General features: G+C 42.5%; 1 protein-coding gene across 2 annotated transcripts; it reads left to right on the top strand.

Annotated features, from left to right (window-relative positions):
- Positions 1-7080: 7080 nt before the first annotated feature.
- LOC127325916 (mediator of RNA polymerase II transcription subunit 13) lies at positions 7081-22158 on the top strand. Of its 2 annotated transcripts, none has more exons than XM_051352746.2 (23): positions 7081-7363; positions 7531-7630; positions 8459-8532; positions 8637-8776; positions 8877-8963; positions 9054-9141; positions 9238-9321; positions 9977-10054; positions 10148-10227; positions 11233-11311; positions 11529-11837; positions 11905-11991; positions 13238-13475; positions 14282-14488; positions 15198-16496; positions 16589-16838; positions 16963-17047; positions 17134-17221; positions 17489-17567; positions 18640-18935; positions 19504-20548; positions 20643-21011; positions 21260-22158. In XM_051352746.2, the coding sequence occupies exons 2-23, from the start codon at positions 7607-7609 to the stop codon at positions 21868-21870; spliced, it is 5697 nt and encodes a 1898-aa protein (XP_051208706.1). In that variant the 5' UTR covers positions 7081-7363; positions 7531-7606; the 3' UTR covers positions 21871-22158. The 2 variants fall into 2 exon arrangements, with proteins under 2 accessions (XP_051208706.1, XP_051208705.1); XM_051352745.2 differs by having other exon boundaries at positions 7528-7630.
- Positions 22159-22227: the final 69 nt, after the last annotated feature.

The following is a 22227-nucleotide window of genomic DNA, read 5'->3' as shown; positions in this document are numbered from 1 at the left end:
CATCAGATGAACTACGTGTGAGGTTCTTCGCACAGTCCCTCACAGGATCGGCTTTCGGGTGGTACACATCGCTGCCACCAGACTCCATCCGGACTTGGAAGCAGTTGGAAGAACAGTTCCACATGCAGTATCACTCAGAGGCTTCCGAGGCTGGCATTGCCGATCTAGCACAAGTACGTCAGAAGCGCGGAGAAACAGTGTCAGAGTACATGCAGCGCTTCAGGACCATCAGGAACCGATGCTATTCGGCTCGTTTGACTGAGAAAGAGGCAGTCGAGTTGGCGGTAGTGGGTCTCGCATCGCCGATCAAGGATATGGCTTCCTGCGTACTACCCTTCACCGGGCGCATATGGTTCAGAAACTGTCATTATATGAACAGCGCCACCCAGACTTGTACCAGGACAAATTCAAGCGTGCGGTAGTCCTGGTTGAGGCAGATGAAGATGAAGGGTCTGCGGGAGATCAAGAGGTAGCAGTGGCTGAATGGACTCGGGGGGCAACCCCCGTGTCCTGCAAATGGGTTAAGCCACAAGGTCCTCCCAGAGGGTTTGACTTCGACGTGACCAAAGCTGAGCAAATTTTCGACCTCTTACTGAAGGAGAAGCAGCTAAAGGTACCCGAAGGTCTCAAATTCCCCACGGCACAGGAGCTGAACGGAAAGCCATACTGCAAGTGGCATAACACGTTCACCCATACCACCAACGACTGCAGGGTGTGGCGTCAGCAGATCCAAATGGCGATAGAACAAGGTCGTCTAATTTTCAACCAGTACGCCATGAAAGTCGACACACACCCCTTCCCCGCCGTTAACATGGTGGAGTACGCTTACCCCGAGGGGTGCCAGCCAGGTTTCTCGTTCAGCATCAACATGGTCGAGTCTGGGCACCACTCTGGTAAGGACAGAGGCGAGGGCAGCCGCTCTCGTAGCAAGGACAAAGAGGAAGCCGTTCCACGCGATCGGCTCCGGCACGATGGCAAGCGCTACATCACAGAGGGAGAAGTGAAGAATGTGCGATATCAACGACCTCTCTCTGATCATCTCCTCAACAAGTATGTGAGTCAGTACGACCAGTGCCGGCGATACAACGACGATGACGAAAGAGATCGTCTGGCTAGCAGAGACGCTAGAAAACACCGTCGGCATGATCGAGACGAGGAGAGATATGAGCGCCGTGCCAAGGAAAGGTCAAGAAAGCAAGACGACATGGACAAGCACTGGGACTGTCCCTTCTTCAAACACTGCTGGTATTCAGGAATGAGCCGATTGCCTACAATCGGCAACTGCCCAGAATGTAGACAAAAGAAGAAGAGTGCATGAGACGGGTCAGTGTTCAAACGTCTAGGGCCTCTCCCATCTCGGAGCAAGCAAGCTGAGCCCTCTCGGGTAGAAGATCTCGAGGAGTTAGAAGATGACGATGAAGAAGAAGAAGATAAGTACCACCGGCCAAGGTGGTGCCCCGATGGACTCAGCCGTTCCCAAAAGTGTAGGGTTCAGCGATTACGTGGCTTGGAGGAAGCCGAAAGGTTATACCTGCACACGTTAAGGAAGGCGCGGCCTGATCTGGCCGCGAAAATTCAGCGAACTCTGGACGAAGAGGGTCGACCACAAAAGAAGGAGTGGCGCCCCAAACAAAGGAAAGCCGATGATGAGACATCGGCTGGCACAAACATGGTGTTCATCCTTCCAGCGGAGTTTTGTGCTCCAGGAGTAGACGAAGCACCTGTGGCACAACTTGACTGCGGCCCACGGCCAGTTATCTTCGAGAAGCCACGAGAAAGAAGCTACAGACAACTGAAGGCCCTGTACTTACGAGGTTATATCAATGGGCAGCCTGTCAACAGGATGCTGGTGGACACCGGAGCGGCAGTCAACATCATGCCATACTCCATGCTACGTCGGTTGGGGCGCTCTAGCTCGGATCTGATCAAGACTAACGTTACACTGAGCGATTTCAACGGCCAAGCATCTGAAGCACATTCCCTCGAAACAATTAATATTATCAAGTAACATAGGACCATCATCTAGAGCTTTATCATAAGATTTATCAAAATAGCATGGATTATCATAGATAACAGTAGCATAATTATTCTCACAAGTTTTACTCATAGGTAATATTTCAAGAGAATCCACATGAACATAACATTCAGTCTCTTTTGGTAAGCACGGAGGACAATCAAATAGTGTAAGAGATAAAGAGTTACTCTCATTAGAAGGTTGGCATGGGTAGCTAATCCATTCTTCCTCCTTTTGTTCATCACTCTCCTCTTCCTTTTCATCCAATGAGCTTTCAGGTTCATCAATTTCCTCCTCTTTTTCATCCAATGTGCTTTCAGGTTCATCAATTTCTTCTTCCACAGGTTTCTGCAAATTGTGAGTGCAATTTTGTGCATTAATGAGTCTCTCTTTATAATCAATGATATAAGGATTATCGCTGTAACTTTCTACGCAAAAATTAAGGATAGAGGAGACATAATCTTTAAGGTCCTTACAAACAACACAAGTTTCATAATTTTTAGACATGAAGGATTCAATCTCAGAAGCTCCCATAAATATGACAAATTGTTCTACCTCTTCGAACCCAAGATGAATATAGTTATTCCAATTGTAGTTCATAATTAAAACTTCTTCACTAAAGCCACATTGGAATTTCAGATGTTTAGTATCCTGTTGAGAGCAACAGTTTATATCATGGCGTTTAAGCAAGATTTTAGCAATTGTATTCAATTTTTCTATCACAACACTCATGACTTTACCCGTTCTTGATTCTCTATAATTATTATATATTTCAATAAGCTCCAAATAGGTTGTGGGTTCTCCCATAACAACAGTTTTTAATTTTTGATTTTTCAAATTTTTATGGATTTTTGGGTATATGAGAAAAATAAAACAAGACAAAAAGAAACTAAGCAAAAGTAAACTAAGCAAAACAAAATAAAATAAAATAAAAACAGAGAGAGAGGTAGAGTGTACTCCCCAGGTGAACCTATGAGTAGAGCTATGCCTCCCCGGCAACGGCGCCAGAAAATAGTCTTGATAACCCACAAGTATAGGGGATCGCAACAGTCTTCGAGGGAAGTAAAACCCAAATTTATTGATTCGACACAAGGGGAGGTAAAGAATACTTATAAGCCTTAACAACTGAGTTGTCAATTCAGCTGCACCTGGAAAAACACTAGTAACAGGGGTGATGTGAAAGCAGCAGTAATATGAGAGCAATATTAATAGTAACACAGCAACAGTAGCAGTAGCACAGAGACAATGGCACCAGAAAATAGTTGATACTACTTCCAATGACATATTGAACGAGTATATGATGATGAGAGATGGACCGAGGTTCCCAGCGATCTACACTAGTGGTAACTCTCCAATAACAAGTGACAAGTATTGGGCGAACAAATTACAGTTGGGCAATTGATAGGATTGAAATAGCATTAAGACAGAACATCAATATTATTAATCATGTAGGCATGTTTTCCATATATAGTCATACGTGCTCGCAATGAGAAACTTGCATGCCATCTTTTGTCCTACGAGCCGGTGGCAGCCGGGCCTCAAGGGAATCTACTGGCTATTAAGGTACTCCTTTTAATAGAGCACCGGAGCAAAGCATTAACACTTGGTGAAAACATGTGATCCTCATATCACAGTCTTCCCCTCCAGTTGTCCCAATTTCTGTCACTTTGGGGCCTCGGGTTCCGGACAGCAATATGTGCAAACAACTTGTAGATACAATCTAAGCAATAATTATAGAGCTTAAATCTAAGATCATGCCACTCGGGCCCTAGTGACAAGCATTAAGCATAACAAGATTGCAGCAACAATAACTTCACAAACTTTATAGATAGACTAATCATAATGTATCATCCATCGGATCCCAACAAACACAACACCGATTACATCAGATGGATCTCAATCATGTAAGGCAGCTCATGAGATCATTGTATTGAAGTACATGAGAGAGAGTACCAACTAGCTACTGCTAGAACCCGTAGTCCATGGGGGAACTACTCACGGAGCATGATGGAGGCGGTGGCGTCGATGGAGATGGCTTCCGGGGGCACTTCCCCGTCCCGGCGGCGTGCCGGAACAGAGATTCTATCCCCCGAATTGGAGTTTTGCGATGGCGGCGGCGCCCCTGGAGTCTTTCTGGAGTTTCGTCAATTCGTATCGCGTTTCTAGGTCGAAAGGGGTCTTATAGGCGAAGAGGCGGCGTAGGAGGGCGCCTGGGGCCCCCTCACCATAGGCTGGCGCGGCCAGGGGGCCACCCGCGCCGCCTTATGGTGTGGGCCCCCTGCTGCCCGCCTCCGACTCTCCTTCGGTGTTCTGGAATCTTCCGGGAAAAATAAGATATTGGGTCTTTGTTTCGTCGAATTCCGAGAATATTGCCCGAATAACCTTTCTGGAACCAAAAACAGCAGAAAACAGGAACTGGCACTTCGGCATCTTGTTAATAGGTTAGTTCCTGAAAACGCATAAAAACATTATAAAGTGAGAGCAAAACATGTAGGTATTGTCATAAAACAAGCATGGAACATCAGAAATTATAGATACGTTGGAGACGTATCAGACGTACCACCAACGTGGAACCTGCACAACACAATCAAACTACTTTGCCCCAACTTAACAGTGAGGTTGTCAATCTCACCGGCTTGCTGAAAACAAAGGATTAAACGTATGGTGTGGAAAATGATGTTTGCTTGCAGAAAACAAAAGTGAACAATGATTGCAGTAGGTTGTATTTCAGATGTAAAAGAATGGACCGTGGTCCACAATTCACTAGTGGTGTCTCTCCAATAAGATAAATAACATGTTGGGTAAACAAATTACAGTTGAATTGACAAATAGAGAGGGCATAACAATGCACATACATATCATGATGACTACTATGAGATTTATTTAGGGCATTACGACAAAGAACATAGACCGCCATCCAACATGCATCTATGCCTAAAAAGTCCACCTTCGGGTTAGCATCCGCACCCCTTCCAGTATTAAGTTGCAAGCAACAGACAATTGCATTAAACACTGTGCGTAATGTAAACAATACAAATATCCTTAGGCAAAGCATTGATGTTTTATCCCTAGTGGCAACAGCACATCCACAACCTTAGGGGTTGCTGTCACTCCCCCAGATTCAACGGAGACATGAACCCACTATCTAGTATAAATACTCCCTCTTGGAGTTACAAGTATCAACTTGGCCAGAGCCTCTACTAGCAACGGAGAGCATGCAAGATCATAAACAACACATATATGATAGATCAATAATCAACTTGACATATTATTCCATATTCATCGGATCCCAACAAACACAACATGTAGCATTACAAATAGATGATCTTGATCATGATAGGCAGCTCACAAGATCTAAACATGATGGCACAATAGGAGAAGACAACCATCTAGCTACTGCTATGGACCCGTAGTCCAAGGATGAACTACTCACGCATCAGTCCGGAGGCGGGCATGGTGATGTAGAGCCCTCCGGTGATGATTCCCCTCTCCGGTAGTGTGCCGGAGGAGATCTTCTGAACCCCCAAGTTAGGGTTGACGGCGGCGGCGTCTCTGGAACTGTTCTGGTGTTTTGGCTCTCGGTACTAGGGTTTTCGGGGACGAAGGAATAAATAGGCGAAGGGGCAGCGTCGGGGGAGCCAGGGGGCTCCCTCCCCACGTCATGGCGCGGCTGTGCCCCCCCGCGCCGCCATATGGGGAGGGCCCCCTGCTGGCCTTCCTCGACTCCTCTTCGGTCTTCTGGAACACTCCGTGGAAAATAGGGCCGTGAGCTTTTGTTTCGTCCAATTCCGAGAATATTTGTAAAACAACTTTTCTGAAATAAAAAACAGCAGAAAACAGGAACTGGCACCGTGGCATCTTGTTAATAGGTTAGTCCCAGAAAATGCATAAAAACATTATAAAGTGTGAATAAGACATGTAGGTATTGTCATAAAACTAGCATGGAACATAAGAAATTATAGATACGTTGGAGACGTATCAATTATCCGGCCTGGGGCTGATTTTCTGCTCCCCTTCTCTTGCTTTTCAACATAAATTCGAACACGGTTAAGCTCTGCATCATTTCAACGCACATCAATGTATCACACATGTTGTCATCAAACACACAAAACCATAAAGTTAGAGAGATGTTCTTTCAACACTTCCCTAGCCCGAGCCACCGCCCCACCACGCCTCTCCACTCCAAGCAACCCACTCCCAGAAACTCTACTTCAAGGTTGTGAAACGAAGGCTCCTAGGTCCCTTTTTGAACAGGGAAGGACCCGGAAGGACGCGAACACTGCATTTCTTAGAGCGGTGGGTATATAATTACAAAGATAACCCTAAGAGAAATATAAATTATAGCACAACCCTCGCTTCTTACAAAAATAATATCGGAATCCTAGGCATGTCTAAACAATATTGTCGAGTGAGTTCGACTTGATACACCATGCACAAATAGATGACCACATGTTGTGATCTCTTAATGATACAAGCATTATGACAGCTAACTCCCTTGCCAACATGTAACCCATGACGAACTTGGTTTTCAATTACTTGGAACACGACATATCCCATTACAATATGAAAGTTAGAAAAATAAAAATATCTAGTTTAGCGTGGGTTTCACTTGACATTAACGAATACTTGTTATTAATAGTAAGTTGGCGATGGTTACACATGAATGACTAATAACAGTTGCACGTGAACACTTGTTACTAGATTTGGCAACAAAGGAAATATCAAGTTCACGTGTAAGCGAGTGAGCAGGTGCCCACCAATATGTAACGGTTCATTCAAGTCCAGATATTACCGTTATGGTTACATGCGAATTTGATACTCCCTCCGTCTCAAAATAACTTGAACGGATGGGGTACATATTAATGGTTACTATGTTGTTATTTGCAAAATGCTTTCGCTCCATAGGTATCAAGTTGATAATTATGACAAACGTTAACCTAGCCTATCTTTGTACATTCATATTAACCTGAATTTTCTTAAATATAAAAAAGATAATGATAGGTGTCCTGTATCCGGAGCCAGACTCGACTGAGTTGCTCTTTCCCGTTTACCTTTTCTTTCCTCTTCCTCCAAAGTCCTGCGCCTGCCCCACCAACGCGCCTCTCAATCTCCTCCTCTCTCTCTCTCCTACAGTCCACCCGCCCGCCGTGCCCTAGCCACCGCCACCGCCACCGCCGGCGCCGGCGCCTCAGTCCGACCCCAGATCCCCGCTCCACTCCCCCCCCCTGCGCCGCGGCCTCCCACGCACGCCGCCGCCAATCGCCGTCCCCGCTCTTCCTCGCCGGGGGCATCGCGTTCGCGCCGCCTCCGCCCAGCGCGCCCGCCGTCTCCGCCCATTGGGGTTCCGAGGTACGAGCTCGTCCCGGTCCAGCGGCTAGCTAGATCCCACCGTCCGCGCTCGACATTCGTATGATCCCGTCCGGCTACGCTGCTCGCAGTTCCTCTGTTTGCTCAGTTGTTCTACTGCAGACGGACTCACTCGAGATTTTTTTTTTGCTCTGTGCCGCGGGCAGCAGGCCATGTTGCGGGGCTCAACTCGTGCTGTACAGGCCGTGATTTCGTGAAGCAGCATCCCCGTCTCCCGCGCCGGATATGTGGACCAACATTTTCAAAATCGTGAGTCAGATCTGCCACGCATCCCCTCCACTCCCCTCCCTCCCTCCGTGTTCTGTTCAATTCTTGCTGTGCCCCAATTTACGACATAATTACCTGGTAACTTGCTTTTGTTGTGTTTCATCCTATTGAGTAATAGTACAAACTTCCTAGTGTTTCTGCTATTACAAGTTCTTCGCAAATGAGTTCTGTTCTACACTAGACACGGCGATAGAATGTTCAATAAATTTATTAATGTAGTACCCGGTTTATATCTCTGATCCATTTAATTTTAGCAGTCGGTATGTAGAAGCATGTAATAATAAATACCAATCCTCAACAGAGTATCGGAGGGTATGCTTATGGACTGTGTATGCTTTCACCTATGTCCAATAAAAGCTCAAGCGTAGTTGTGCATGGGGCGCCTGTCTTGGATCATTCTGCGGATTTTCTTCTACACCTGTCCTGTTCTTCACCCCTCTACGTTTGTTACTTACAACTCTCATTTGTTGCCCTTCAGTTCTTGTAATGGACTGTGAGCATGCCAATGAAGTAGAAATAAAATGTGTTATTGCTCGTTAAGCTTAAAAGTCAGGAGAACCAGTGAACAATCCTCGTCACTCGTCACAAATTAAAGCAGAGAGAATCACTACATGCCACACTTCTGTACTACGAAAGGATGCAGTCCAGGATGTGCTATACTCTAGGTTTCTGCTAGATTTTTTAAGATTGTGGCGGGTTAGACATGTTTGACATGCATGGTCTGGCACAACCTGCTAGGGAATTAATTTCCAAGTTCTAGAGGCATGCTTTCTTTCGGTTTAATCTTATCTCTGTGTTTTGTGCTTGCAGGGGGAGCTTCAGACTGTATCATGGTATCAGTTTCTTCCTGTTGAACCAGATTATAGTGCCACTTCTGAGAGAAGGTGCTCGCCATACCCTCAATATGTCTTTTCTTATGATGAATTACAGTTGCTTCTTGTCACTCGTTATGTTTGTTCTCTAATGCATTTGTTCTTTTTGTGATCAGTTCAAAAGCCGAGCAGAAAGATGCCCTTAATAGCACTGTGCTATCAGCATATCTTCACTTACAGAGTGAAGGTCTCCTAAGTACATGGACGAATTCCTTTGTTGGTCCGTGGGATCCATCTCAAGGAGAGCATAACCCTGGTAATAGTTGTGTGCAGTGTGTACTGGCTGCATCCATCTTCCTTTTCACCTAAGTCTAGCCTAAGCTTGTTATTATAACAAAATCTTGTAATAATGACAGATGAGAAGATTAAGCTCTGGTTGTTCCTTTCTGGCCGTCACTCGTCAGTACCTGAAATGACCCACCCCGCGGTAGCCAAATTAAGAGGTTGATTCTAGTTGATATATTTTGTTGCATGGAGTCTTAGACTGAGTGCTTATTCATTTGCTTGTTTCCACTGCTTATACTGTTTCACAGTTATTTCAAGTGGTTTATGGGTGGCTCCAGGCAACTCAGAAGAGGTTGCAGCTGCACTGTGTCAGGCCTTAAGAAATTCTTTGGAGAGGTCATTTGTTTTCCTGTTATAGTTCGAAGATGTAATTTCTAATTTGTCTGGCTCATTGAAGTATGAATTTCGAAGTTGACTACTTCTCTTGTCCAGAGCATTAAAAGGGCTTTCATATGCAAGATTTGGCGATGTATTTACAAAATACAACCCTCCTACAAGAAATGAGAACAGCTTTAGGTTTGTGATTACGGTTGCTATTTCTTTATCTGTTTATTCATTCTGTATTCTTTGTTAGCTAGTCTTTTACAACCTTTGCTCAGCAACTAATGAAATGAAACTGTTCAAGTTTCACATAACTTTCCTGGACATATGAGATAGGCTTGTGGTCCAAAACTGTGCCCTACAATAGATACTATATGTGATATGAGATATAGTGAATTTCACCATTTTTTCTTGCTCGAAGAGTTTCCCGATCAACTAGTGAAATGAAACTCTGCTTAAACAATTGCAATTTAGTTTACCAGATGGGTTTCAACTTAATTTTTTCTTTTCTCCTTCCGCTATAGTGTTTTTCATGGTAACTGCATGCCTTCTTGCCAACCTTTATTGATGACGAGAATGTAATGGTAATATTAGGATATTTGTTGGTTATTTGTCTTGTAAATGACCATGGGAATACGGCGTGCAGTGATCCGTATCCTGTGACAGTGCGTGACATTGCATAAATACTTGTTGAGATGAATTAGTAGGCTGGCATTTCTTTACTTCTAGACGTTGGATGATGAATCAAAAGTCAAGATTAAGTTAGTTTCATATGTTTCCCCCTTTTCTTCTTCGAAGGACAACTTTTCTTGATTTCCTTTTCATTTATTCATCTTATCATTGTGTTTAGGCGAGCACAACCTACAGTAGAGTTTGTCTTTGCTGCCACTGAGGAAGCAATTTTTGTGCATGTTGTAATATCTGCGAGGTCAGTTTTTAACTTAATTTTCCATTATGTTGATGGCCTTCTTCAGTTTATTTATGTGTCAGCAGCCTTACTTTAAATAGTTTATTCTATTAGACATATGCGGAACCTTTCTAGTGATGATATAGAGAAAGTTCTCACACATTCTCCCCGTTCTGTTGCTGAAGGTCTTCCAGGTACCTTTCATTCACCAATACTATCCTTACATGTCTCGCTGTATTGGCAGCCTTATAGTGTGTACATAAAATCTACTCTCTTTTTTGTTGGAAAAGTGACACTTCTTTATACTATTCACAATTGAGGTTCGACATGATTCTCTTGTGATACGTGAAATTGAGAAGTCCTTAGGATGTCTGATTTACAAAAATCGGGCTGCCCATGTTTAGTTTCTAGTTCTTTATAAGGTGGATCAGAAGATAACAAGCGAGTCTCATTTACGGTAGGGAATTATCGAAGGCGTAGTGAGAAAAGAGCCACTCATTAATAAATAGTACGGAGTATATCTGCTTAAACAATTCAAATAAATAGTACGGAGTATAAAAGATGTCCTCTATCCTGAGCCAGACTCGACCGAGTTCCTCTTTCCCGTTTACCTTTTCTTTCCTCTTCCTCCCAAGTCCTGCCCCACCAATGTGGCTCTGAATCTCCCTCTCTCCTACAGTCCACCAGCCGTGCTTACATGTTAAAGCATACATTCTTTTATTTAGTTTTCACTGTTCAACTTCATTGGTGCTGTATTTGTGTTCGTATTGTTATTGAAGAAATCACATTACTGGAAGTTTCCTTAAAACACAACTGCATTGGTTAGTTTGACAATTAGACCCTCTCAAGTAATGAGCTGCTACTAATGATAATTCTGTATTTTTCTTGGCCTGTAAACTATGAAGTTGACAAAATGATAAAATCAGTCTATGGGCAGAAGCATAGCCAGATAGTGCTTTATATACTGGGAGTTGTGTCTTGAATCATGCCACTTGAACATAAAATATAATAGTCCCCCTCTATATAATTCAACTAAATTCACTGCACTTTCTATATCTTTGACCAAGCACGTGATACTTTTGATTCGTAACTTTGCTTTTGTCAAAATTCTCAGTGTTTATGTAAATTATGCTCTTTTGGGGTAAAAGTTAGTCTTTGCATTGTGCTTACTTCATGACTTATTTAATTAAATACTGCAGTTATTGTCGCTCCTAGTGGAATGCTGGGTAGGCTTGTTGGCTGTTGCCCGAGTGACCTTGCGAGACAAGTATATTCAAGGTATCTCAAAACTCAAAGCGACTTGTCTGCTATGCTGTTCTTTTTTCATTATATTCATGTTGATACGATCTCCTACTGATGAGTTAGACCTGCTTGCACCTGTTGGGTGTTAGCTAACTTGTCAGTGAACACTTGTGTATTCTTCTAAGGATATCCATATGCAGAGCAGTTCCATTTTTATACTCAGTTCTCATGTTAACTTTCTGCCAAATTTCAGCAAATTATCGGCTCCGAATTTACCAGGTTTTACTCAACCCACCATCTGCCAGCTGAGAGGTCAAAGTTACTATGTTGAAGTTGCCCTTGGCTTTCCAGCAACCTCAACTGACAAGATTTCTGAACCGGAAAATAATCAGATTAAAAAAGAATTAGATTCAGTTAAGGATCCTCATTTGGGCGTGGATGGGCAGCAAAGGCTAGAATCTGCTGATAGCCTTCCAGTTCTTGAAAAGACATTTATTTTCCCACCCGAGGCTGTTATGGTACCTATGATCCATCAGGCATTTGTTCGCTTTTCTAGTAAAAGGTAATAGTTTCACACTGATTATCATGTTGTATTTGGAGAGGGCATGGTTTAATTATGTTATCCGCAGAATGTGGTCACAGAGCTGGATGGGAAGTTCATCATGGGAGGCATGGCCATTCTGGAACTTTTCTCCATCTTCTTACTTTCGAAACAGGTTAGTATTGGATGTTTTTTCTCAACCCATGTTCCTTACAGTTACTACTTTCCGTCTCGCTCTCATTTTAAGACCCAAACTTCTCTTATATTAGGAACAAGGACACTAAGGGCCTTTTTAGTTGATGCGTAAGAGTTTCCTAGGATGCCAAATATTTTTGCCTAACTTTGGCTAACATGTGGCCAAGAAAAATGGAGCCACAACCTAGCCTACCATTTCACAGCTCCATGTGTTATGTATGGGACCTAGCTGATATTTTTGGAGTGAAATGCATGGGAGGTCCTGATACTATTTAGGGGATATGAAGCTAGTCCTAATTTTACAGAAGTGCACATCTGGGTCCCAAAAATGCTTTAAAATGATTCACTGTGGCTCCTAGCCCAGCTCACCTCTTACCGGCTCGCATGGCGTGTTGACCACCGCCATGTTTGAGATTTCTTTAGTTTAGGCTGTGCCAGTGATGGTGGTCCCTTCTTGCCCCGCTTTGCAACCGATGAGCTAGCGAACATCAGACATCGTGGAGTGGTGTCAGAGGGGAGTAGAAGAGGAGATCGCCGCGCGGGAGGCAGAGGCAAACCTTTTATGAAGGGCCTCCTTGCAAAAATCCCCAACAACCAATGGCTGAAATTCTGCTGCCACTAGAGTGACATGGTTGTAGTCTAAATGCCACGTGAGAAGGATAGAGGCAAGTGTGTCAGAGGTGAGCTGGGCTGGATAGGACCCTCAGTGAAATCACTTACTGCCTTTCAGTTCCTAGATGTGCATTTCTGTAAAATTAGGGCTTGCTTGACACCCTAGATTAGCATTAGGGCCTCCCATGCATATCACTATTTTTTGGCATGCCTAAGCTGTGGCTATGAGTCATTTGTCTAATTTGGTGAAGAAAAATGTGGCACATTGTTGCAAACTTTGGCGTTAGTTTTGTAATCAAGGCTATCCACCGCTTCATTTCATATGTGTTACTATGGATAACTCTTTTGTGCAAGGAAAACTATCCACAAAGCACATATGGAATATCTATGCAGTATAACTTGTGTTTTGTCCCATGTTCATTATATGCAAAATCTACATGCAAGAATAACATATATTCAACTGTGCCCATGGATCATAATCTTTGGGTGCAACTAAAGGATACGTATAATACTTAATGTTTTTCCTGTACCTCTTTGACTATGTCATGATTGCAATTTGCAAACTTGTTTTGTCTACGACTTCTCTCGCATTAATTGTTGTGATATGTTTTCAGCTCTTTCCTTGGATCTTCACGTGGCCTTGGTGTGAACTCTAATTTTCTAAGACTAAGAAGAAAACGGAATAGCAATAGCGATGGCATGGCTAGTAGTATCAGTAGTGTCAGTAGCACTTCCAATGGAAGTGGGCATGCTATTGTTGCTAAAGGCGGTGATCTTTTAGCAGATGCTGACTCTACAGCACGCCATCATTCTGATCTGCCATTGAACAATGATGTTGCTGGTAGCAAGATGGTACTGTCCTGAATTCCTTGTTAATATGCAATACTTGTGCCACATCGAACTATTTTTATTGCAAGAATTACATTTGATTCCATGTTCTGTTAGTAGAACACTTATTTCCTCTTGTCAATAACTAACGTAAAGTGATAGTACCATACCATGCTTTGCTACATCATTTTGTGATCAATAGAGAATCAATGTTTATCGACTCATCTCTAAATAGCTACACGTGTGATGCTTTAAGCAAAACAATGGACATCTGTGACAATGAGTAGCTGTATTCCTTTTCCTATATAGAAAACTAAGTATGTGCTGGTGCACAGAAATATTTTGTCATTTTCATCGATGCTTATATGTTAAATAAAGGCTAGATAAATGCGACTTACTCGATAAATATGTGAATAATTTTGTTTAAGAAATGTATAACACTATGTACAAATGATATACATTTTGATTTGATGAATAAAATGGAACAAAAATCTGGATAGAAACAGATGATTGCATAGTGGCAGAAATTTCAGTAAATGGCAGAAGACATGCTATTTCATTCATTCCTACCTTCTTGTGCTTAGTTGCGGTAGTTGTGTTCAATTTGCGAGCAAATGTCAAGTCATCGATGCTAAAACTTCCACAACACCAAACATTTCTGGCCACATTAACCTGTGCATGCAGTTCCGTTCTGGTGAATAAACTCCATTATATATGTTATGCTGTTGGCAATATTGATTCTTGAAAGTGACACTACAGATTACACTATTGTTGTACCTACATGAACGTTCAACTGAAGAATTCTTGATGTTTTGTGTTCGTTCAATCAGGTATCCAAGCGGTCTCGGTCAGAAATAACAGAAGTTTCTTCTCATACTGGGAAAGAAGTTGCAGAAAACATTCAGGGCTCAAACGGTCAGGGGGGGCGTTCTTGGGGCTGGGATGAAGAGGGGGTTGTGATGGACATTAATATACTTCTCTCGGAGTTTGGAGATTTTAGCGACTTCTTTCAAGAGGACGAGTTAGATTTTGGTGAGGTAGGCACCCTATAATCTTCTCATATTTACAGATCAAACAAGGAATACAATATTTAGATAGTGATTGTGCTTGGTCAGTGAAAGTAAGGTAGGAGAAGTTTCGGATAAGTATACTATATTGGATTGACTCTTTCAGTTGCATTCAGTGTTCCTGCAGTATGCAACACTTAATATTTTTTAAACTAAGGTTGCTACTGTCACCACTGCTTGTTTATGTTTCTAGATTGTAGCAATGACTTTTACTGCTGCTTTGTCGAGTTTCCAGATTGTAGTTAGAGACAATATACTGAATTCCTCACATATTTCATGACTTGAAACATGTTGCTCATGGTACCACCAGAAGCTTGTGAAAGGATTTTCTCCTATTGCGTACTTTGGCTTGTACTTCATCTGGTAGTCATGAAATGACTCTTGGGAGTTCTCTGCTTGTTGGATCTAAACACCGAGCAGAACGTAGGGTAGAACCCTTCTTTGAAGGGTAACATTACATTTCCTAATGGGAAGTAGAGAACTGTGACGATTAATCGATTATATTGCTGTGTTTTAGGATCATGTCTTTTATACCGTGTAATGTTGTCCTTTTTGCCTTGTACTTTGTCTAGTAGTCATGAAATAACTTGGAATTCTTGTCTTGTTGTTTCTAAACAACGAGTACAACGGCACCCTTCTTCAATGTTAATTTATAACCCTAATGTTCCATTTTATACAGCCTCCAGGTACCGCTGAATCACATGCTTTAGTAACCCCTGCTTCGGACTATGGAGATGTGACATTCACAGATAGTCCATCCACAGCTATGGATATACCCGAACAAAGACTTTCTCCAGTTGGTTTCACATCTCTGGAGGCATTTAACCACCCAACGATGTCACCTATTCAGGATGTTGCTTCTAAAGTTCAAGAGCCTCTGAAAGAAATTGCATCACCTGCAGGGTCCCAGTCCTTAGTACTATCATCTGGTAAATTTGATTATCTCACCCGAGCTGAGGCGACGCTCACATTTGCACCAGAATATGCAGCCGTTGACGTTTCTGGTGGCGAGATGACTACAACTCTGTTCACAAATCCCTACTTACCTGGGTCAAAAAAACGAGGGAGTTGTGGTTTTAGCTCAAGAGTTTATTCATATAATGTTGCACAAAGTTCTCAAACTGAGCCTGCAGGAGACAAGTCCGGTAAAGTAGCACCAGCTAATCTTTCACGGGATGTTGGTCTATCAAACTTATACACACTTGTCCAAGGTAGTAAAAAAGTGAGTGAGAAGAGACTAAACAATATGGAGGAACAATCATGCAAGGGAGAGACATCAGTACCTGTTTCTAGTGAGACTTCATTTAGTTCTTCTCTGACTTCTCAAAAGAAGAGTGACAGCATGATTAATGTTGGTTTTTTCCTACTATCTATGAAGACTGCCCTTGCAACTGAAATGGAATGCATCACATTCCAGGCTGCCATGTGCAGAATAAGGCACACACTACTGTCTCTAAGAACCAAAGCATCTGCTGAGTTAAAAGGTGCCTTGTCCAGTGTTACGCAAACAGAGAGCAGCAGTAAGTTGGATCTCGTCCCCAAATATGAGATGAAAAGGAAAGAAAATATACCAGCTAGGCTATCTGGTGATGCTGACCATGAAATGTATGATAGGTCCGTAATAGAAAACGTGGGAGTTTGGAGGCCTGTGGCACCTAAAGGGGCAAAAGCTCTTGAGTCTTTATCTGCTAAAACATTTACTGGTGCAAGCCCAAGTTCGTCTGGACAAAGACAGCCTATTGTGGATCTTCTCAGTGCCATGGCTCTGCTAGTTCAGCAATCTACTTCATTTGTTGATATTGCACTTGATATGGATGATGGGGATGGCTCTTTTTTCTGGCTTTCCTTGGATGAGCAGAGGAGACGTGGATTCTCTTGTGATCCTTCTATGGTTCATGCTGGCTGTGGTGGACTATTGGGAACATGTCATTCAAAGGATTGTGCCGGTGTTGATTTAGTTGATCCACTTTCTGCAGAGGTAAATCTGGTGCTCTGATTTTACTGCCACTTCTACTTATCCATCACATCATCTCTCCTTATTCCAATGCTAAATGTCTTCTTGTGATGCAGGTTTCAGAATCATCTATGATTGGGTTGTTGCAGTCGGATATAAAAGTAGCCCTTAAAACTGCCTTTGCAAACATGGATGGCCCATTATCAGTGATTGATTGGTGCAGGGGTCGAAGTAATATAGCCGAATCTGCTGCCATGGGAGATGCGTACACTTTCCAGTACACACCTGGTGATACTCGAGAGAGTTCAAGTTCTATACCCATTGGTGGAGATGCAACGAGCCCAGCCCAATCTAGCAGTGACCGAGGTACTCCTGTTGCCATATATATATCATGACTTGTCCTCAGGTTCTTCATTTCATGCTACATATATAACATTGCCAGAATGAGCAAGTCATGATTCATCTTAGAGGAGATTGAATGTCAATGCAGGCACTTCAGACTTGGAGCATCATAAGGGATATCACCGCGTTAGACCAACCATCGCTGTCCTCCCTTCGCCATCTCTTCTTGTTGGGTAACATGCTTGTTTTCCATGAAATACTTATAGCCTCCACTAAATTTATTCTGCATGAGTTACTGATATATGCATTGAATTTGCAGTTACCAGGATGATTGGTTAAAAACCTCTCCTAATTGCCTCAAATTGTGGGAAAAAGCTCCTTTGGAACCGTACGCTTCGCCCAAGCCTGTAAGGCATAGTTTGGCACTGTCATGGATTATAGCCCGTAATAAATTATCACGACCTTTTGATATAGCAACTACTTGAAAGTATCTTCTTAATATTTTTATTATTACCTTTTGATATAGCAACTATTAATAGAATAGGTAAATGTTTTCATCACATACCATAGCGCAGCACAAGCCATTATAAATTAGTACTGTTTTGCGTTGGTTGCTCGGGAAAGAGCTCTACAGCTTGGGGATTCATAAATTTCTCATTTCTTTGCTCTTTCAGGTCACTTACTATGCACTCTGCCCAGATATTGATATGCTTACTTCTGCAGCCACTGATTTTTTCATGCAGCTTGGAACAAGTAAGTGTCTATAACGTTGCTTCTTCAGTCTTTCTTTGGCTATATAAGCTTTGATCCTACTCGTACAATTATTATTATTATTATTATTATTATGTTACAAAGACTTAGGATTTGTTGTGTTAATCAGATATTTCCCAACAGCTTCTGAGTTGTTCTGTTTTTGTGGCAATAGTTGTATTCCTTCATTTGGCTGTGAATTATAGCCCAGCGCTGAGAAAATATCAAAACATATACAATCGAAGAAATATAGGGAAACTATAAAAGAAGGCTGGAAAATAACCAGCTGTTTCGGATAAATTGGAGGGGAGTGTCCAATACTCTTGACCAAGTAGGGTTTCTGAACTCTCAACTTTTCGCCCTGCCAAAGTTGAGGATTGAGCCCAAGCATGGCTCAGGAGAGGAAGGGTGACTCAAGATGGTCAAAGCCCCAGATTGCTGTTTTGAGATCCAAATGCAGTTAAACCCCTAAATTAAATTTTAAAACTTCTATTTGGGGCAAAGTTGAAAGTGTAATGGCATTTTCTTGTGTTTGTGTGTTCTATCATATTTCCTTGATTATTGTTGAACAATTAAATCATCACTAGTTGTCACCAATTAACAATGGCCAGTGCTAGCTAGTTAATAATGGCTAATTGTTGCTAATGATTAACCCACAAAATTATCATAAACACTAACGAGGCAGTATCAAGGCTCAATCAACTGATGTTCCACAAGCTGATTCGGCAAGCAAATCTTAGTATTGCCATTAAGCATTGCAAGAGATATTCCTACAGTTTGATTCCACTTGTCGTGCTATCACATCTTGCATAACGAAAATACACTAGTTCTAACTAGCTCCAGCCTCCAGGTGAAGTTTGAGGCCTATGACTCATTATTCTATTAATATGTAGCATTATTGTGTCTGTTCTCTTTGACAATATAATACGTAGTAATAGATTAAGAAATAAAAAGTGTAACAATCTTTTGTTGGTAGTGAAGCGGCTTGTCACAGTATAAGTCCCGTAATCTCCATATAATTATTCTAATTCATTTGCAAACTGTTCCTTACTTCATCTATTTTGCACTGTTATAGTTTATGAAGTTTGCAAACTGGGTACTCATTCGCCACAACACAATGGGGGGCAAATGGAACAATCTCCTGGAAAATATCTGCCTTCAGGACTTGTTCTAGTTGAGTGTCCTGATGAAGTGAAGACTAGTGGCAGCCACACAATTTCTGTCAGCTCAGTAACTGAATACCTTCAAGCTCTTTCGAAAAGTTGGAGCGTGAAAAGCTTTGTAACATCTCTGGCAAGGATAATCAAAGATATACAGCTTACATCAAGCTTTTCAACGAACCAAAAAGAGAGCAGTAACATACCTTGCACGGTAAGGCCTTTTCTTCCTTTTCCACTGGTTTGATCCAAGGGACTTCACAAAACAATAGCTGCATGTCTCGCTTGTCGTGTTTATTTAATCACATATGATAATTTATGTACCATCGTTGTTATGTTGTATGATTTGTTACTTTAGACATGTCTTTCTGTTAGACATGTCTATATGATAATTTAATCACAGATGGGGCTTTCTTGTTATCTTGATGCAACAAAGGCCCTTGTCATGATTTGTTTCCTCCTATGCTGACTTTTAGGATGCCACTAGGTTTGTGCATTTGTTACTAATAAATGCCATAATTGCAGTACACTTGATAGAATTACCATTTTTTTAAAGATATATCTTAACCTAGTTATCAAGGTTTTTTGCACACAGAAATGACTCAACTGTTGGTTTCTAGTCACTTATTTTTACAAAAAGAAAAATCCCATGCTCGGACTTCTAAGCATGCATGCTTTGCCTGGAAAAGTGATGTGCCACAAAAGAACACTTTAAGATGGTGTTCCCCCAATAATCACAATGGTGAATCTTTTTTAACACCCATGGCTCATTATGCATGCAGGTAGTCTATGTGGTCTGCCCATTTCCTGAACCATCTGCAGTCCTACAGACACTGGTAGAATGTTCTGTTGCCCTTGGGTCTATTTTATCGCCAGATAGAGAAAGGAAATCATTCTTATATGCTGAGGTTGCCAAAGCCCTAAACTGCAATGCTTCTGCGGATGAAGCATCAGCATCCAATGTTGTAATGCTCTCTGGATTCAGTATGCCAAAGCTTGTCTTGCAGATTGTTACTGTTGAAACTTTATTGAGACTCCATAAACCAAATGAGCTTACTGCTTTCAAGGACATAGCATTCACTGTGTACAATAAGGCTCGACGAATTCCACGGTTTGTTTCCACAAATGACATGTTTCAGTCACCTACTTATATGGGTAGGCCTCAGTCCACAATGATGCACACTACATCTCCCGGTCGTACCCTTTGGAAAGAATGTTTGGTTCCTCCTCGGATGTCTGCACCAACTCTCTCTAGGGAAGCAGAGTTTGATGCATCCATGAGGTCAGTGTCTTGGGATAACTCATGGCAACCTGGTCGTGCTGCTGTAGGATTGCCGGACCCAAGCAAAATCCCAGATCTATGTGCTCAGGATGACAGGAAGTATGCCTTTGAGCCGCTTTTCATTCTGGCAGAGCCTGGGTCTGTTGATTGTAACGATATGGAATCTTCAAGGTCTGGAGTTGATGCAAGTAGCAACAGGGTTTACAGCTCCATTTCAGGTGGCACTGATAGTGGAGCTAGCCCGCTACCTGAAGGGTCTGAGAATGACGGTGCTACAAGTCTTCATTGCTGTTATGGTTGGACCGAGGACTGGCGATGGTTAGTATGCATCTGGACAGATTCTAGAGGAGAGTTATTAGACAGCTTAATATTTCCTTTTGGTGGTATTAGTAGCCGCCAAGACACTAAAGTTCTCCAAAGCCTTTTCATTCAAATTCTGCAGCAAGCTTGTCAAATAATGTCGTCTTCACCAGAGGCAAGCAATACGAGACCAAGAGATGTAACAATAACCCGTATTGGAGGTTTCCTCGAACTTGAAATCCAGGGTACTAATCACCTGTCATTGACTTACTTTTTGTTTGATAGAGCATAATGTGTTTTGGTTTATGTTTTTGTAATTTATGTACATTGTTTATGCAGAATGGCAAAAAGCAATATACTCTTTTGGTGGCAATGAGGTCAAAAAGTGGCCTGTTCATCTACGGCGATCTATACCTGATGGCATTCCATCGAATTCTAATGGACCAACACTCCAGCAACAAGATATGGGCTTAATCCAGGACAGAAACATGCCTTCCTCACCAAATACGTTGTACAACCCTCATTCAAAATCTAGCTTCACGAAAGGGCAACCAGGCAGCAAAAAACAGATCCTAGTGGAGCAAACTGGAATGGATAATTCAAGGGGGTCATTGCACTTGGTTCGTAGCATTAGTTTAGTTGCAGTTTCCCAAGATAATTCATTGCATCTTGCCTGCCAAGCGGATCTGTTGGCCAGACCTGCTACTGGTAAATACAATCTTAATATATTGTTATTATTATATATGCATCTACAGTGTGAGTCTTTATTACTCTATGAAAATGCAAACAATCAGTTTGTTACTTCCATCATATACGGATACATCATACGGTTGTTTGCTTAAAATCTGGATTGTCTTAAGTGTACCAATCAAGTAAAGGATCTTGCTTGTAAGGAAATCGGTAGTTGAGCATCAGAATCATAAGCACTAATGTTGTCCTTTTCCCATCCCTTACAGGTGACGGAATTCAAAGCAGCAATCAGCCTTCTAGTTACTTGGAAGGGTTCTCTCCAGTCAAGTCCATCGGGTCAATGTCTGCATCGTATCTTCTGGTTCCATCACCAAGCATGCGATACCTTTCTCCTACGACATTACAGCTTCCAACGTGCCTCACATCAGAGTCCCCACCACTCGCCCACCTATTGCACAGCAAAGGGACAGCGACTCCCTTGGCAATGGGTTACGTCGTCTCCAAAGCCATCCCGCCAGTTAGAAAGAACTCTGCGCAACTCACCAAAGAGGACAAACACTCTGTTCTCTCTGTCAGCATCGTGGACTATTATGGAGGCAGCACTGCCACTGTTCAAGACAAGATGAGCAGAGGCAGCAAGCAAGCGAGGAACATGGCTCATGAGATGTCAGCCCGTGATTATGAGACGGATATGCATAACGTGCTGGAATCCGTAGCGGCTGAGCTCCATGCGCTTTCATGGATGACGGTGAGCCCGGTGTATGCGGAACGGCGCAGCGCCTTGCCCTTCCACTGTGACATGGTCCTGAGGCTGAGGAGGCTCCTCCATTACGCCGACCGACATCTCTCTCAACCAACAGTAAAAGGAGAGACGTAGCTTAGAGAGGAATGAACTAATTCTTCACATGATAAGATTTTAGCTGTTTTTACACAGGAAGAGAAAAAACAAGGGTAGATCGATGTAACAGCTTGAACCTCCGTGCCTGACCGTGTGTATGTATGTAGGTAGATAGGTAGGTGGAGGGCATGTTGTTGAGCTCTCTAGCCCGATTTTAGCAACTTGGGGTTGAGGTTGTAAGTAAGCGTGCACCGATGCCTCTCCCTGTGTTAGTTGTAATAACATTGTAGAACTGTTTTTTCAATCAGATGCTATGCCTTCTGTTTACCAGGAACTAGCACATATCAAAACAGCCGTGTTTCTTCTGCTTGTAAGTGGCTAGTCAGGTTCCATGGG

This window comes from Lolium perenne, chromosome 5 (genome assembly GCF_019359855.2).
Source record: "Lolium perenne isolate Kyuss_39 chromosome 5, Kyuss_2.0, whole genome shotgun sequence".
Lineage (NCBI taxonomy): Eukaryota > Viridiplantae > Streptophyta > Magnoliopsida > Poales > Poaceae > Lolium > Lolium perenne.
Note: the sequence above shows the minus strand (reverse complement) of the source record. Positions and strands in the feature narration are given on the sequence as shown.

Excerpts from the sequence above, each read along its gene's own strand:
- LOC127325916 (XM_051352746.2), top strand. The coding sequence starts at position 7,607 with ATGTGGACCAACATTTTCAAAATC. Across the intron at positions 9,142-9,237 it reads TTAAGAAATTCTTTGGAGAG|AGCATTAAAAGGGCTTTCAT; the intron begins GTCATTTGTTTT and ends TCTCTTGTCCAG. Across the intron at positions 16,497-16,588 it reads TTGATCCACTTTCTGCAGAG|GTTTCAGAATCATCTATGAT; the intron begins GTAAATCTGGTG and ends CTTGTGATGCAG.